General features: G+C 52.8%; 2 protein-coding genes across 8 annotated transcripts; one reads left to right on the top strand and one right to left on the bottom strand.

Annotated features, from left to right (window-relative positions):
- Nucleotides 1-602: 602 nt before the first annotated feature.
- Nucleotides 603-4,775, bottom strand: RPL10A (ribosomal protein L10a). Its single transcript, XM_054181340.1, has 6 exons — nucleotides 4,644-4,775; nucleotides 4,358-4,432; nucleotides 4,160-4,240; nucleotides 3,658-3,806; nucleotides 2,534-2,706; nucleotides 603-804 (listed from the first exon to the last, which is right to left on the bottom strand). The coding sequence occupies exons 1-6, from the start codon at nucleotides 4,646-4,648 to the stop codon at nucleotides 634-636; spliced, it is 654 nt and encodes a 217-aa protein (XP_054037315.1). The 5' UTR covers nucleotides 4,649-4,775; the 3' UTR covers nucleotides 603-633.
- A 98-nt stretch (nucleotides 4,776-4,873) lies between these two features.
- On the top strand, nucleotides 4,874-16,208 carry ZNF76 (zinc finger protein 76). 7 transcript variants are annotated; one of them, XM_054181334.1, is made up of 16 exons: nucleotides 5,442-5,462; nucleotides 6,298-6,400; nucleotides 6,673-6,864; nucleotides 8,231-8,311; nucleotides 9,475-9,552; nucleotides 9,705-9,907; nucleotides 10,713-10,790; nucleotides 11,196-11,315; nucleotides 11,569-11,644; nucleotides 11,994-12,119; nucleotides 12,501-12,680; nucleotides 12,971-13,204; nucleotides 13,586-13,728; nucleotides 14,536-14,688; nucleotides 14,783-14,896; nucleotides 15,234-16,208. In XM_054181334.1, exons 3-16 carry the CDS (start codon nucleotides 6,792-6,794, stop codon nucleotides 15,336-15,338), a joined length of 1,764 nt encoding a protein of 587 aa, XP_054037309.1. In that variant the 5' UTR covers nucleotides 5,442-5,462; nucleotides 6,298-6,400; nucleotides 6,673-6,791; the 3' UTR covers nucleotides 15,339-16,208. The 7 variants fall into 7 exon arrangements, with proteins under 7 accessions (XP_054037312.1, XP_054037311.1, XP_054037310.1 ...); XM_054181337.1 differs by lacking the exons at nucleotides 5,442-5,462; nucleotides 6,298-6,400 and adding an exon at nucleotides 4,874-5,046; XM_054181336.1 differs by lacking the exons at nucleotides 5,442-5,462; nucleotides 6,298-6,400 and adding an exon at nucleotides 5,283-5,348.
- The last annotated feature ends 449 nt before the right edge of the window (nucleotides 16,209-16,657 follow it).

The raw sequence follows: 16,657 nt of genomic DNA, 5'->3' as shown, positions 1-16,657 counted from the left end.
AACTCTTTACCTTGGCCCCAACTCCCCCTCTGAGCTCCACCTCAACCCCCCCAGCACCCCAGCTCCTCCAGGTAACTGGGACCAGCTGGAAGACCCCCATCAACTCATGAGCTGCTGCTGGGCAGGACCCTGTGGCACCAGTCATTGGTTGGTGTGGGGGCAGCAGAAACCTATAAATTAAGTTCCTCCCCCCAGCCCACTCCCCTAGAGCAAGGAGGCTGCTGGGATGGGCAGAGCTCTGCCTGTGGGATGGCTCTGGGGACCACGGCACAAGGTAAGGGTCCCTTCTGTGGGTGAGCTGGGGGATCTCGGGGCTTCAGCGCAAGCGCTGAGCTGCACTGCGCACCCTCACCTGAGGGAACCACCTTGGTCTTGCCTGTTGAGGATGTGAGTGGAGCTCTTCCCCCTCCTTCCCCTGCTCTTAACACAGAATTGAGGCTCCTTCCCTCAAATTCTCTTGATAGAGTCTGACATTCTACTTGAATTCACATTACTATCAGCTCACTCCAGCATTCAAGGCCTTTCTTGCTGCTAAGAAGTGAGCAGCTCTTTAACAAACCCTTCCAAAGCAGCTCTGGAGGAACACAAAGCAAACACAGCTGTAGGTTGTCCTAAAAGTTTATTGCTGCCTGGTTAGTACAGGCGCTGGGGCTTCCCCATGGTGCTCTTGATATACAGAGCACGCACATTCTGCCAGTTCTTCTTCAGCAAGGACACCAGGAAGTTGATGGCCAGGTGGATGTTGTAGACAAGTTCGTCCTCTGTCATCTTCACATGACCAACAGCCACAGCCAGACAGAGCACCTGGGGGACAGGGACACCAGGGTCACTCAGGCAGGCAGAGGTTTTGCAGGGAAATCAAAAGACTGCAGCTAAGCGACTGACAAACAGCCCAGTCCTGATCTAAACTCATCATGGGATGGTTCGGGTTGGAAGGGACCTTAAAGATCACCTAGTTCCAACCTCCCTGCCCTGGACAGGGACACCTCCCACCAGCCCAGGTTGCTCCAAGCCTCATCCAGCCTGGCCTTGAACCCCTCCAGGGATGGGGCGGCCACAGCTTCTCTGGGCAACCGGTTCCAGTGCCTCACCACCCCCACAGTGAAGAATTTCTTCCTAATACCCAATCTAAATCTACCCTCTTTCAGTGTGAAACTGTTATCCCTCATCCTGTGGTTACACTTCCTGATCCAGAGTCCCTCCCCAGCTTTCCCCCTTTAGGGACCGGAAGGCTGCTATAAGGTCTCCCGGGAGCCTTCTCTTCTCCAGGCTGAACCCCCCCCAACTCTCTCAGCCTGTCCTCATAGCGGAGGGGCTCCAGCTCTATCAAGATATTTTCTCACGTTCTGGCAGCTGGATATGACTTCTCCAGCTTATCCATGGGTGCTTCCACAGAGCTTGTGACAGCTGGCACCCATGAACGTCTGGCATGACATCCAGATGCCACCTCTGAACCACAGCTTGGGTCAGTCTGGCTCCCTCAGAGTGCAGAGGTGACTTAGAGATGGGGAAGCAGGAGAGACTTGTAAGGAGCTGTGCTGAACCCGCGCTGGAGCAGGAGCACAGCTCTGCTTTAACCCCGCTCCCACACCCTGTTCATTAGGCAGCGTTGGCATCTGCCCTGCAAACCGCTAACCCGGCGCAGTACAGATGATTCGCTCCAAACTTCACTTGCTAAGCATGGCGCCAGCTTCACTTTTTGTTTTGGGCACGAGCCACCAGCCCTTTCTTTCCGCACAGAAGACACAGCGAGGCCAAGCCTCTGCCTGCCAGCCCGGCCGAGAAGCTTGTAAGTCAATGCTCCCCACAGGCTGAAGACAAAAGGATTTACGAGCGAGCTGACAGGCAAAGTGTCAGGACATCATTAGCTCAGTTACTTAAAATGCTCCAGCATTTGCAAACTATCACATTTGCTGTGTCCTCCAAGTTGTTGTGCCCCCAGGCGCAGATCAGCTGGAGTCCAAGGATGCACCTCAGCTGGCAGTTAATTCTGAATAATACCCATGAGTCACATTTAGACCGCCAACATGAGATTAAAATGCCCAAACAGGGTTATTTTGGTTTCAGGGAGTCAGCTTGCTTTGACAGCAAGAGCAGATATCTGCAGAGCTGCTCCAAAGTTCACTTGCAGAGTCAAGTCCCAAACTCGCCTCTGGCAAAGCTCTGGTGCATGCACAGACCCACGGGGGAACGCCTGGCCTGTGGGCCCCACCCTGCCAGTGTCACCCACTTACTGTAAGAAGCATTAATTATGGCTGATTGAGCTCAGCATTGAAACATCAAGATTAAATCCTAATCATTTGCTCTAAGATCTTTCAGCCACAGATAAATTACTCCTCCTTTCCAGCTAGCAGCTGACTGCTCTGGGTACTGTCTCCCTTCGCTGCAGAGAAGATTGTCACCGGCTGCTGTTTTAGATGCTCGAGGGACACCTACAGCCCAGACTGGACATGGCAGCCACATACAAGTGACCACTCGTCACAAATCACCCTCAGGTATGGAGATGCCTTGGTGAGGAAAAGCCCTGCTTTACCTTTTTCATCTGAAATTTGATGGTAGATTTGACCTCATCAACCTTGGCCACCAGATTCTCATTGTGAGTGAGGAGAGAAGGGAATTTGCCGGCTTTGTTCAGACCCGGACCCAGGATTCGAGGAATCTGCTTGATCAAGGACTCGGAAGCCAGGAAGGCATCGTACTTCTTAGCTGTGAGGAGAGAACCAATGGAGGTAAGGATGGACTCTCAGCTCCTGCACCCAACTTGAGACTTAACAGCTCAGCTGAGACTGTGCTGCTCCATTTCCCCTCAACACGTGTACTTCCACATGCCCAGAGTTCTGCCTAACTGAACCTAAGCTGTTTTTACTAATATTGTATTAGAAATTACTCCTGTCACAACAGCCAAACCTGCCAGAACCTAGCTTCACATCCTGACAGCACACTCTTAACCGTATGGTTTGTTTCCCTGAAGAAAACTGGCATTCGTCAAGCCGCAGGTGACTGACACTGAACTCTGAGCTCTACCAGGAGCCTCCTACCACAGCCTGTGCGTGTGTCGATGGATGGATCTCAGACAGGCGGATCTCAGACAGGCTTAGCTAGAAGCCCTGGTACCCTGTGTCATTTCCTATTTGCATATGCTTCTATGGCTAATTATGGACCGAGTGGGAAGTTTTTCTTGTCTGCCCAAGATATGTATCAAAATGACTTTGAAACGAGGGAAGGGTTTTATCTCTTACCAAGTGAAAATAAGCAAATTTTATTCTGTTCATTTAAGTACTGCTGGACTAAAGCAAACTTTCGCTTCCAGCTTTACTCAGATTTTGCTGTGCTCCAGCTCCCTGACTGGTAAAGCGAGCAACGCCACTAAGGGTGAAACTTTCAGGGAGACAGGAACAATCTTCCTATATTCCTTCCTTCCGGAGGGCACCCTTATGGAGTGTTGACCTGTCAGACCTTCTGCACTCCCAACAGGTTGGTTGTTCTTCTGGGTAGTTTCTAGGCAGATTTCTGTACTCCAGGCTGACTCTGGTCAGCTTTCTATTCCTGCCAGTTAACCATGAGATGAAAATCTAAGCACAGGGAAAACCATCCTGCTTACCCAGCCCTCCCGAGTTGGCCAGGGGACTCGGAGCCCAGTCCACAGCACTAACTCACCCAGCTTCTTCACCAGCTTCTTGTTTTTGTTGAGTTTCTTCAGAGCCTCTATGTCCATGTGAGGGATGTCAACCGCTTTGGCCTCATCGCAGTGCTGCTGGTCACCCAGCAGACAGACTGAGAACTTGGGCCGTGGAGTTGACTTCAGCCTGGGGACAGAAGGTCCAAATTACTATGAACTGCTAGCACCGCACACACTTCCATGGGAGCCATCACGGAGATACCTTACCACAGTGCCTGAGATCTTCCTCCACAGCTTCTAACCTGCCTTCTCCAGCAGGTCGGTGGGGACACCACAGGGGCCTCCCACACCTCCCCTCATGTTTTAAGACCCAGGGTAGGGGTCCGTCCAGCCATACCCGCTTAGCCGGGGTGGTCTGAACTACCCGAGCGGTTCAGCGCTGCATCCTCCCGCTATGGCCCCCTTGCCCTGCGGCGGGGCCTGGCAGCAGCCGGGGGGGGCGCAGGCCGAAGGCTGGGTGGGAGCAAGAGGATGTCGAACCTGACGGTGCCGGAGAACCGCTTGTCTTTCTGCGGGTCGTAGTTCTTCAGGCTGATCTGCAGCTCCACTGTCTCCACAAACCTGCGAGAGGGGAGAGGGAAGCGGCGCCGGTGAGGGCCCAGCCGGGCTGGGGGAGAGCAAGACCCACCCCCGGGGGCCTGCACGGCGCCCGGGCCCGTCACGGCGCTGGGCTCTTACTTGCGCTTCTTGACTTTGCTGCCCTGCAGCACCTCCTTCACCGCCTCGTACAGGGTGTCGCGGGAGACCTTGCTGCTGCGAGGGGGGGAAGACAAGGCGGGCTCAGGGCCGACCCCGCCTGGCCTGCTGCAGGCCGCGGAGCGGGGGACAAGACCCCTGAGCCCGCCCCGGCCCATCCGCGCTACCCCATGGCCGCTGCCCGTACCCCACCGACCGCCCAGGCCGCCCCGCCGGGCGCGGATGGCAGTGGATGGCGGCGGATGGGGCGGCGGGGGCCTGCACTCACCTCATGGCGGCGGCTGGCCGGAACCGAAGGGGCTAGATGGGGCCCTGCGTGCTATAAAAAGGGGCGGAGATCTCGCGAGATGGGGTCACGCGGCGCTTCGCCTATCCGGAGTGGCGGAGGGTGGCACGGCGTGGCCGCCATATTGGGAGTGGCGGAGGGTGGCACGGCGTGGCCGCCATATTGGGAGTGGCGGAGGGTGGCACGGCGTGGCCGCCATACGGGGAGTGGCGGAGGGTGGCGGGGAAAACCGGACCGGGCCCTCCCCGCCTCTCGGCTCCCCTCGGCGCGCGGTTCCCTGCCCGCATCTCCTTCGTCGCTAATCCAACGGCTGCGGTCTCTTTGCCTCCTGCCTCAGGCTACCACGCCAGGAGCTCCTCCATCGCTTGGCAGCGCGGTGATGAGGGTAGGCATCACAGGATGGCCTCCCCTCAGCAGCCGCCGGGAAGGAAACAGCACAACGCCATGCTGCTGGGACAGGTTCCCCCTCTTGGGTTTCAGTGCTATAAAACTTCTTTATTAAGTTTACGCGCGCAAGGACCCACTAAACCTCTCCGCTGGGGCAGGCCCCTGAGGGCAAGATGAGCCGCTCGGCATCAATGTGGGCAATGCGCATGCGCACTGACCGCACAGCCGCCTTGCCCGCCCTGTTCCGGGGGGCGGGGCCGGGGGCCCCGGAACCTGGATGTCACGGGGTGGGCGGCTGAGGTGAGCGGTAAGCCCTGCCGCTATGCAGGTTGCGGGGCGGGGCCGGGCCAGCAGGGGCCGGGTCCCGGTGCATGGCGGTCAGGCGGCGGACTCGGCTCCGTCGGGTTTCCTCAGGTCGGTGCCAGTTGTGGGGGGGAGGCCTGAGGGGATGGGGGGGAGATGGCGGCCGAGGAGCAACTGGGCCTCGGCGAGTTGCTGCCGCCACCTCTCCTCGGCCAACAACACGGGGGGAGCCCCGCCACGTCTCCCCGCCACCCCCAGGGCACCGAGGTCCGCCCGCCCCTCCGCTCCCCTCAGGGCTCGCCATGGCGTCAGGCCCCGTCCTGCCCCTCAGGCCGCCAGGCTCGGCGCTGCCGTGCCCCGCCCTGCCCTGTCCCCAGCCCGCCCTGAGGCGGGAGGCACGGCCCTTGTCATGCCCTGGGTGACTTCGTACCGCTGCCTACACCTGGCTTTCCGCAGGCAGCGCCTGCCGCATCCCTTCCAGGCCCCTCCAGCAGCGCTGACATCGGTTTGCATGGCAGCCAGAGCAATTCAAAGGGGCCTTGATGCCCCAGCAATGCCCCAGCGACCCTGCTGGCATGGAGCCTTTGCTGGGAAATGAGCTGCAATGCCTCTCAGGACGTGTCAGCCCTCAAAGCAGGCAGAGGATGCTGCAGCTGGAGAGGAGCTGTATGTCAGGGGTAGGGAGCACTTGGCTTAGAGGGCTTTAAGTGTGGCACAAAGCCTGGCTGCACCCCTGGGTGCTGCAGTAACAGACAGAGTGGTCAGACTTGTTTCTGGAAATCAAAATGATAAAATATTAAGCTATCTCAGAAATTACTCATGTAGAATCCACTGCAGCTGCTTTAAAAGATAATCTATCAGCAGACTGCCTCTGTAGCAAAATGTTCGTGTCAGGCTGTGGATGTTTTAACATCATCTGCTTATAGCCCAAAATTCTCTTCCTCAGAAGGCTGTGAACTAGACAGGAAAGGGAGGAGAGAATGAGGATGCTTCCAGGGACAGAGTTCATCGTCCTGCCCCTGTCTTCCAGCACAGGACAGCCTCAGCCTGTAGGTTCAGACTTCAAAGATCCTTTGGAGGATGTGGCATTTACACTATCTCTAAAAAGAGTCTGTCAGTTCACTGGCTTGATAAGCTTTATCTTGTATTTGTCTGTGGGACAGATTGTTAGTCCTGCCTGCCGTTGCTATGGGAAGGGTGCATCTTTTGTCCAGTTTAATCCTTTATCATCTCCAAAATAGTTCAATCCTTTCATAATGTGCAAAAGTGAGTATACATATGTTGGGAACAAATAAAATTTGAATTGTTCTTTTTATTTAAGGCTTGCAACAAAGAAGACAACTCGCTGTTCCACAAACCTCTTGCTCTGGGTCCCAGTGCTCTTTGCGAGCACACTGAGTAAAGTGAAATTCATGTCTGAGGACCAGACATTGGGGCAGGATGGAGAGCTTGGGCTTGCAAGCAGTGACCCTTAGTGACGGGACGACAGCCTACATTCAGCAGGCTGTCAAAGGTAACAGTTCCTTTGGGCTGTGAAGTCTAAAAGTCTCTCGATTGACCCTGTGAAATTAAAGTCAGACTTACTGAAGGTGCCCTCATGGCATGCGAACTCTCACAGATCTTGTATGGTTGCTTGGTACAGGAAGCTAGCAGCTATCTGTTAGATTTGCACAGAAGGGTGACGCAGCAGAACTAAAACATGCCTCTGGTTTGGAAATAAAACTTTGGAGATGGCAGAGCTGTTGCCATAGAAAATAAAGGTTCTGTTCAGACTAGAGTGAGCCCTGTTCTCTCTGGGGTAGCTGGGGAAGTGGAGTTCCCGCTATGGCCTGCCAGGACTGTATTCAACCTGAACTTCCCTTGAAGCTGAGCAGGATGTTTTACTTCACTGGGACGCATAGAATTTGGTTCACAGTAGTGCTTTTTTCACTTAAAGGAGTGCTGAGCTTGGCATTGGTTAACCAGAGCGATACCAGTGCGGAATTTAACACCTGCCCTTATTTTGGTGTGTGGAGGTGCTGCTTCTTTAACCGCCCACTGTTCCTGAGAAAAGGAACATGCTGTTTCCCAGCCTGCGGAACAGGACAGTTGAGTTGCAAGGCTTCATGTCCTGGGGATTGTTCTTTTGCTTTCTTTTCTGTGTGAACTCACTGCAAGTTTATTACACATGTGGAGTGGGATTATCTTGAAAACCACTAGATTTTGTGACACACACACACCCCCCCCCACCCCCCCCCCCCAAACATTGTGCAACAGGTGAAAGCAACCTGGATTCCTCAGGTTCAAGTGGGGTAGAGCAGTGTCCTCTCTGCATCAAATAACTTGGTAACTGGAGTGTTATTATAAGGTTACTGAGAGTTACGCTATTTTAAGAGTCCAGTCTTCACAACCCAACATGGATAGAAACACTTTAGGTCCCTTTTGGTCCTGTAATTTTTTTCCAAGCATTGACCTTCCAGCAAAGTAGAAGAAAATAAATCTTCAGACCCCGCTGATGCCGTCAAAAGCTCCTAGTTGAATTTTTCTCCAGCACAAGTGCAATTGCTTTCTACTTCAGATCCAAAATGCTTAGCATACATCATTCTTTCTGCTTCTTGGCTTACAGGGCTGTGCAAGGCAGCTTGTAAACAAGTGATGACTGAGGCTCTTTGTCTTGTATCCTCCTGTCTAGGAAAGGGAGGCTCCAACATTTCTGGGAAGTTAAGTGTCTCTGTGGCTATTCAGGGGAAAGGTTGATAAATAACAGCTTATAAGTAACAGTTTTGCTGTCTTCTGTGGGACTGGGTTCCTTGAGAAGATGCGGCAAAGGGGACAGCTCGTGGAACCAGAAAGACTGGACTCTGCAGGCAGCGCTGATGGCAATTTTTTAACTGTTTCAGGTGAAAAACTGATTGAAGGGCAAGTCATTGAACTTGAAGATGGGACCACAGCTTATATCCATCAGGTGACAGTTCAGAAAGGTGAGGACCATAAATTCACCTCTTTCTTTTTAGAAGGACGTTGTAGCTATAACTGCAGTTGTCTGTGTTCCAACAGTTGGGCTCCTCTCTTACCTTAAGAAGTCCATATAGGTGTAGGGTTTTTTTCTTTCCCATAGTTTTGAGGCTGGATGAGCAAGGATAGAGAACATGGGGTTTCCTGCAAAGTTTTAGCAATCTGAAAAAAAGGCAAATTTGGTGGTGGTGTAAGCAAATGTTGAAGTGTTGTTTCACCTGTGGGCGCTCTCACAGTTGTCAGTCTGACAGATCACAAATCTACAAGCAAGGCCAGTAAGTTGCATGCTGTATTTGTGCCAACTACAGAGCCCAAACAAAGTTTGTTTCATGTGGGAGCAGTTGGACAGGAATTTCCTGTGAACAATGAGATAATATATTACTTCTGGAATAGGTGTTTGTGGGGGCGGAGATTGGTGGGAGCAATGCCACCTTGGTCGTTGACCCATCAGCCAATGTCACCTCTGAAATGAGGTGACATAAATTAATCTGAGAGGTGATGGGCATTCATTTTGTGTGGCAGGCACCAGCGTGGCACAGAGGAGTCCTGCCTGGCCACGATAAGATGTAAAAGGGCAGGTAGAAAGAGCTCTGTTGCTTTGGGCGGTCCTTCCTTCACCCTCCCAAGCTCCTTGTATGCCACCTCCCTTTTCTGTTCTTAAAAGGTTGCTTGAAATCCGTGTTGTATGCCTGGCTATGCCCCTTTCCTCCCTTCATCGTCTTCCCCACCTCCAAACGCATGCACAACAAGAGGGGTTTTCCTTCTCACCCCTGCTTCCCCTGCCATGGGATGTTTGTGTTCTCCTTGATACACCCCTGTGCCAGAGCCATCCTTCTTGTCCGGGACATAATCTGGCATTTTGAATTAGTGAGATATTGCATTGCCCCAGTGAGTAGAGAAGTGTGGTGAAGCTATGCATGGAGCATGAAAAAACCTTATAATTCATGTCAGAAGGGCTCAAGTGGTGTCTTAAAACCTATAGTTGTGGTTGACTTTCAGTGCAAGCAGGCAGCTCTGCTGTGTCCTTTCCTGTGGGTGTGAATACTGTAGCGTTCAGGAGCTGACGCAGGATCCCCTCCATCCCATCTGAGTCTTCCAGTAAGTTGGGTGGATTTTTTTTCTTTTTTAGAGTCTGTGGCTTTTGAAGACGGCCAGCCAGTAGTATTGGAAGATGGCAGCATGGCCTACATACACAACACAGCTAAAGGTAATGTGTGTTCCCTCTTCTTCCCTTGGCAGCTGGAATAGAAACTGCTAAAGCATCACAGATTTCCAAGGCTGTAGGTAGCCCAGGGAGATGAAGAGTGCCTCGCACTCAGCAGCTCTTTTACATTTGATTTTACTGGGTTCCTCTTCCAGAAAGTTATGACCCCGGCACCTTCGAGGCTGTCCAACTGGAGGATGGCTCCACTGCCTACATACATCGTCCTGTCATCATGCCACCTGGCAGCACCATCCTGGAAGTGCAGGCAGAAACTGGGCTCGAGGAGTTGGCTGGAGAGGAGGAAGATGATGCCTTTGATGTCGAGACCATGAATGCGTTAAAGCAGTATGCCAGTAAGGTGAGGACGCAGCGCTTCTTTCATGGTCTGCCAGCAGCACTGAGGGGCTGGTGTAGTAGTCCACGTTTGGTCTGGGGATTAAATGTCTTCCCTGCATTAGTATATTTGTGTATTTGTTTTTCAGCAGTGCCAGCTTTGAGAAGAGAAACTGGCCAGGGCTCCTGTGAGAGTGCCACCACTGAGAGGTGGCTGACAGTTAAGGACCTAGAATGGGGCAGTCTGGGTGCTGGGTGTACTACCCTTAACCTGCTGCAGGCACAGGTTTGGGAAGAGCAGAGAGCTGCTGTGATACAGCTTGGATTTTTTTCCTTGCTTTAAATGACCCTCCTTGTAGGTGTTTTCTTTGTTTGCCTGGGTTTCTCGTAATGCCACCTGGGTATGATATTCTCTTCCACGGACGATTCAAGCAGCAGATCATGACTAGCCTTTTACCTATCAGGAGTGGATAAGTTATGGCCACTTTTCCCCATTTAGACAAAGGCCTCAAAAACCAAAATAGCTTCAGACACCAATGTGTTGTCACGGCAGTGCTCCATCTGAACGTTTTGGGTGCTGCTACTTTATCCCATCGTCATGGTGTTGTGTGAGAAGGGGCTAGCAGGAGTGTGCTGGTCCAGTACTCAGCTGGGGGCAGCACTACGATTTGCCAATGGAGACCTTTCTGCTGTGGTAGAACCAGCCTCTCCTAGTCTCTGGAGAAGAGTGGGGTGGCACTGCTGATGTGAATGTCTTCCTGCTTGGATTGCTCACCTGCTCCACGCTGTACAGGGAGGTATGAACAGCACCTGTGCCTCTTTGCTTGTAGGTGTCTGACGAGGAAGAGGAAGGAGTGACAAACACCTGCCATAAAAAGAGTCAGGATTCCAGCGATGTCCCTTCCCAGGTCTGAATTTTTCAGTGGTGCATTTCTGAAACTAGGCCAAACTCCTCTTGATGCAGAGCGCTTTGTCAGCTAGTAATTAAAAAAGCTTTGTGGTTTCTCTGCAAAGTTAGCAAATATATTAGCTGCAAGTTTTACAAATGAGCTAAGTAAAGTGTGGGGAGGTGAGTTATGTGTCTGAGAACACCCAGTAAGTTGGGAGGTGGGAATGGGAAATGCTGGTTCCTAGACCCCTGTCCTGTCACCTGGGTTGCACCATATGTGTGCACGAGCTGTGTTTGTAGGAACATGTTTTTGTGAGTGTAACTGAAGGAGTGCATATGTATAGCAAGCAGGGAAGTTATTTGTGTGGGCTTTGCAAAGCCTGCTGTAGTGGCTCACTGAATTAATTTCCATATGTTCTCTCAGCAGGATTTGCAGGAGGAGGAAGTGCACAGCAATGAGAAGGGGCAGCAGGTCGGCAGCAGAGCTTTCCGTTGTGGGTACAAAGGCTGTGGCCGCCTCTATACCACCGCCCACCACCTAAAGGTAAAGCAAGTAACATGCAGTCACACAGTGTGCAGATCAGACATATCCCTGTGTTATAGTGCCAGATCAGAATGCTGCTATACAAACGGCTGAGTTGTGTGCTTGGCTCCCCAAGAGACCCAGATGTGTTAATTGGCCAAGGTGAAATCCAACAGAGAACTTTGGATTCTCTCCACCAGCTAGATTTCTCCACACTGCTTGCCTTCCTCCTGGTATTTGACCTCATTTTAGGGGCTGGTTCTTTCTTTTCCAGGTACATGAACGTGCTCACACAGGTGACCGGCCATATATGTGCGACTTCCCAAGCTGCGGGAAAGCATTTGCTACAGGTAACGATTTCTCTTTTGAGAAAATTTTGTTTTCTGTCCGGTCCAAACCACTCTTGAGTATCAGCCCTGGCTTTTTTCCAGCAAAGTACGATGAGCATAGCCTTTAAATCCTTCTGAGAAGGAATTGCAGCATGGCAGACTGTCCAGGACTTGATTGATTATGGACAGATTAAAGGAGTTGCAGGAAGAAGCTGAATTGTCAGTGGTGTTGTGAAGCTGTTTGGCTATTTCTTCCCCTTCAGCTTTGCAGACCCAGGACAGACATTTAAAAAAACCTGAGAGGTGGTACACAGCTTGCCATATTTTTCCTTCTCGTTATTAATTTAATTGTGGTTTCTCTTCTGGACAGGGTATGGGCTGAAGAGCCACGTGAGAACACATACTGGTGAGAAACCGTACAAGTGTCCAGAAGATGTGTGTAACAAAGCCTTCAAAACCTCTGGGGATCTACAGAAACACATTCGGACACACACAGGTGAGCAGTACAGGAGGAGAACTGAGCTGCCTAGTGAAAGGGTCTCCAAGATAAAGTACTGCTTCAGCCTTTGTCCAGGACATGCCTTTTTATATCTTGAGTGAAGCAAGGCAGAACTGAAGTTCCCTTCAGACAGAAGTAGATGGGTAGTAGAAGTAGTTCTAGGGATTCTCAGCTCAGTTACGAACAGCAGAGCAAAAGAGGTAGGGATGCCAACGTTGCTAGAGGAAATGTGCCCACAGTCGGTCAGATCTGAGGTCTCGTTGGTGTAATAGTGTGGAGGAGTAAAGGGATAGAGGAGTGGAGGGATATGGCTGTCCAGGACATTCCAGGTAGCTGCGTTGTAGCAGGAGTCTCATCCACATTACTCTGTCAATGCAGGTGAGCGTCCCTTCAAGTGCCCCTTTGTGGGCTGTGGCCGCTCTTTTACCACATCCAACATCCGCAAGGTTCATATCCGAACACACACAGGCGAGCGGCCGTACATGTGTCCAGAGCCCAACTGCGGAAGGGGCTTCACCAGTGCCACGAATTACAAGAACCACATGAGAATCCACACAGGTAAGAGGGGAAGAGGGTGAAACGCAGACAGCTCCTCCCCAGGCAGCTGGCTGCGCTGACTGCATGTGGCAGCAGGGAAATCCGTGGGACTGAAATGGTCGTTTCCAGGCCAAGCATTGCAGGGGTAGATCTGGAGGTAGCCAGGGAGTTAAAGGAAATAGGAATTGCTTTATTGGACTGATTATTGTTCCATCAGTCTGTCTCCAGCTATTTGCTCTTGATGGGGAATCCCTTTCCAGAGCATGAGGAGGGTGAGTGGGTTAAGCCGTGCTCTGTGGCCTCTGCCCTAGGAGAGAAGCCGTACATGTGCACTGTGCCAGGCTGTGGAAAGCGCTTCACCGAGTACTCCAGCCTCTACAAGCACCACGTGGTCCACACGCACTGCAAGCCCTACACCTGCAACAGTTGTGGGAAGACCTACCGCCAGACCTCCACACTGGCCATGCACAAGCGCAGCAGCCATGGCGAGCTGGAGGCCACGGAAGAGAGCGAACAGGCCCTCTACGAACAGCAGCAGCTGGAGGGTGAGCAACCACTCTGCTATCGCCAGGCTTGGGTCAGGCCATGTGGCAATGGGGAGAGAGATGACGGTAAGAGCCTGCAGCCGCCCCCCTCTCTCAGGGGATGCTGTGGCCCATCAAACCCAGATGGGTGTCACAGACAAGAGTAGAGCGTTACCCGTGGTCCTCACTGTGGGTCACGAGTTGGAAACAGACTCCTGCCTGTTCTCTAGTACAGGGAGAGGTAAAGATCCTTCTTCCCAGGCCAACACTGGGCTGTTGTCATCATGATCTTGTGCTCTTCTGTGCTGGCCTTTCAGGGAACAGGCACGTCCCAGGGTCAGGCGTGTTCTTTCACGCTCTGGTTAGCGCTTCTCTCTCCCCTTTTGCTCTTCCCCTTCTCAGACTCAGCTGCTGCTGCTGATAGTGGCTCCCCTGTGAAGACCCAGCATATTGCTTTCCTGTCAGAGATGGAGGAAGATGAAGAGGAAGATGAAGATGGTATGCCTACACAGGTCTCACTTATCTCTCAGGATGGGACAGAGCAGGTATGGATGCTGACAGCCTCCAGCATGTGGGGGACAGCAGTTAACTGAATAAGATTCTGCCACTACCCAGCCTGGGTGTTCTCTTTAAGGCTTTTATTGCAGTGTAAAACAGACCCTGGGGCTTCAAGGGCTCTGTCCATCATGAGAGCTCCCTCCTTCCAGCCTTACCTCACTGCTGCAGTCTTGATGTGGAGGGTAAAGAACGGGTCTCTGGTCCCCGACTCGCCTTCTTACTGGACGGGGTCTTGCAGGTGTTTGCCCCCGCTGGTGTGCAGTGCCTGGCAGCCCACACCTCCCGACCAGCTGTGGAGAGGCAGCTCCCAATCTCTGCTGACACAGGCTGGATTTAGAGATTGTTTTTTTAATTGTTTGTGTACTTGTGCTTGTACATGTGCGTTTCATGTACTTCCCTCCACCAGCTGCTCGTGTGCTGACTGGGAAAAACTCCCTTCTGTGGCATGGGGCAAAGGAAACAGCTGCCATGAGTAACGCTTGTTTCCTCTTAGCCTGAGAAGCTCCATGCTGCAGCGATGCAGAGGCAGTTGCTTCAAAGCCTGAAGAGAAAATCCTAAAGGGGAAGGGGAGGTGTGGTAGAAGGGGGAAGGCTGGAGACCTGTGAGTTCTCCATCGATTTTTTCCGTGACCTTGAACAAAGTCCCTACGGTTCTCTGTGCTCTAGGTCTTGCATGCAGGGGATGAGAGAATATTTCATCCTTACTGAGACCTTTGTGTTGCTGAACTTGGGAGTTGCGTAAGGCTTCCTGAGGAGCCGTCCTGGCTGAGAGCATCCGCTTTTATCCCACCCAGGTCAGTTTGTCGCAGGAAGACCTGCAGGCCCTGGGCAGTGCAGTCAGCGTGGTGACGCAGAGCAGTGCCCTCGCCGTGGCTGAGGAAGAGCTGGCAGGTGGTGACACACACACCATGACTGTCGCCAATGCGGGTGGCACTGAGACGCAGCCGGTACAGACAAAACTGGGACCTTCCCTTTTCCCTGCTGGAAGGGAATTGCATTTCCATTTAAAACATGATTGTTTTTTATCTTAACTTTTCTTAGGTTACCGTAGTCGCTTCTGGAGCAGTCATGTCTGAAGAATCAGCCGTCGCATCCTTCTGTCATCAGCAGGTGGCATTGCTGGCTACCGCCAATGGCACCCACATCGCAGTGCAGGTACAGCACAGCTCCTGCCACCTTCCCCTTTGTTCCCCCTTCCACCCACTGGCTTCAGCACTCGCCCGCTTGCTCTGCTGCTTCTCCTCCTGCTCCCTAATTCCCAGATGCCCTGTGTATGGAGAAGAGCAGGGAAGTGCTCCTTGGATTGCAGAATGCTCCTTGTAAACAGCCTCTCCCCATCGTAGCTGTGTCTCTGCTTTGCCCTGCTGCTTTCTCCCATGTACCTCGTACCGCCAATCCCTTGTACCTCTGTCCTGCTGCCCTGAGCGATCTCGCACCTCCTGAGCCCACCTTTGGGGCAGACAGTGTTATCTCTCTCACTTTCCTCCACTAGTTAGAAGAGCAGCAGAGCCTGGAGGAAGCCATCAGTATGGCCGCAGCAGCAATCCAGCATGAACCTGCAACACTTGAGGCAGCCGTGGCTGAGAACGGGTGCTGAGACCCCGCGGAGCCTCGCAGGCGGGGAGAGCCGGCAGCCCAAGCCCATTCTCCGCGGGGGCGTCGGGAGCTGCAGGAACCGGGGCAGCCGCTGCACGGAAGAGGTGCGGTATGCGAGCGAGGGAAGGTGGCTGAGACCAGTGGCCAGTGTGTGCACCGTGCAGGTGGTGAGGGCTGATGCCGGCAGCATTGGGCTACTGGAGTGACCCTGTTCCAAGGGCTCTTCTCTCCACGGAGGGATGTCGAAGATACCTGGCTGCTGCCTTCTCCTGGAGGCTCCACTGTTTTCCTGGGCTCTGAGCAGCAACTTTCCTGCTCCTTGCCTTGGGCATCGACTCCCTCTGTCTGGAGGAGATGGGCAGATCGTGTCTTCTAGTATTTGTTTCTTCATGGCTAAGATTTCCAAGACCTGCCAGTCTTCTGTAGTAGAGGTGGAGCCACAGAGATTTCAGCAGCCTCTGGGAGTGCAAAATTGTTTTGGAGAGGCGCTTCTTGCCCTTTCCCTCTAGGAATGGTCCAACAGCTCCCCTTTCCTGCCCAACCCCTCCAGGAAAGGGGCAAGTGGGGCAGCATCTGCACAGAAGCAATAAAGCCTCATCAAAGCGAGCCCAGGCTGTCCTGGGCTCATGTCTGGAGTGGTGACCAGTTCCTGATGCTGGAGCGAGCGCCCGGGCTGGCTCCGACAGAGATTCTCCCATCTCTTTATCACTCTCTGCTCTCGAGCAAACTTCCTCGGCAGACTCAGCGCTGTGGAGCAGAGCAAAGTGCTCCCTACGCCGAAGCCGACCAGCGCTTGTCGGGGGGCTGAGCTAGACTTGGACGTGAATACCGAGTTGAAATAAAAACAAATTTAAATTTTTCTTTTGAAAAAGACGCATCCTTCTCTCTTTCAGCCCCTAGGGCCAGTGGCTGGCAGAGGGTGGGATGGATGTTGCTGTTTTGCAGATGTAAGGATTAAGGAAGTTCAGGAGATCTGTTGAATTGGCCGAAAGTGTCCTGCCAAAGCAGTGATTGTCCAAAAACAGTGCTGAGGAGGGGTGTGAGCAAGAGAAGTTGTAGCTTCTGAGCTCTGAGTGTGTGTCTTAGAGGGGCTGAAAGCTGTCTCCTGAATCTCAGATCAGGCCTTGGCTCTTCCAAGGGCTCCTGCAAGCCTAGATTTAGGGAATTGTCACATAATTAAAAAAAATTTGTGAATGCATTCTACAGCCCTCTGAGCTGGGGGGAGAAACCTGGGCTGGCTTCTTCGACCCAGCAGGAGTAACCTCTGTCCCGGCTGGTCTGGGGACAAAGCCAGGGCAGGGAGCACCATAGAATCATTTA

Source organism: Rissa tridactyla, chromosome 21 (genome assembly GCF_028500815.1).
Source record: "Rissa tridactyla isolate bRisTri1 chromosome 21, bRisTri1.patW.cur.20221130, whole genome shotgun sequence".
Taxonomy (NCBI): domain Eukaryota; kingdom Metazoa; phylum Chordata; class Aves; order Charadriiformes; family Laridae; genus Rissa; species Rissa tridactyla.
Note: the sequence above shows the minus strand (reverse complement) of the source record. Positions and strands in the feature narration are given on the sequence as shown.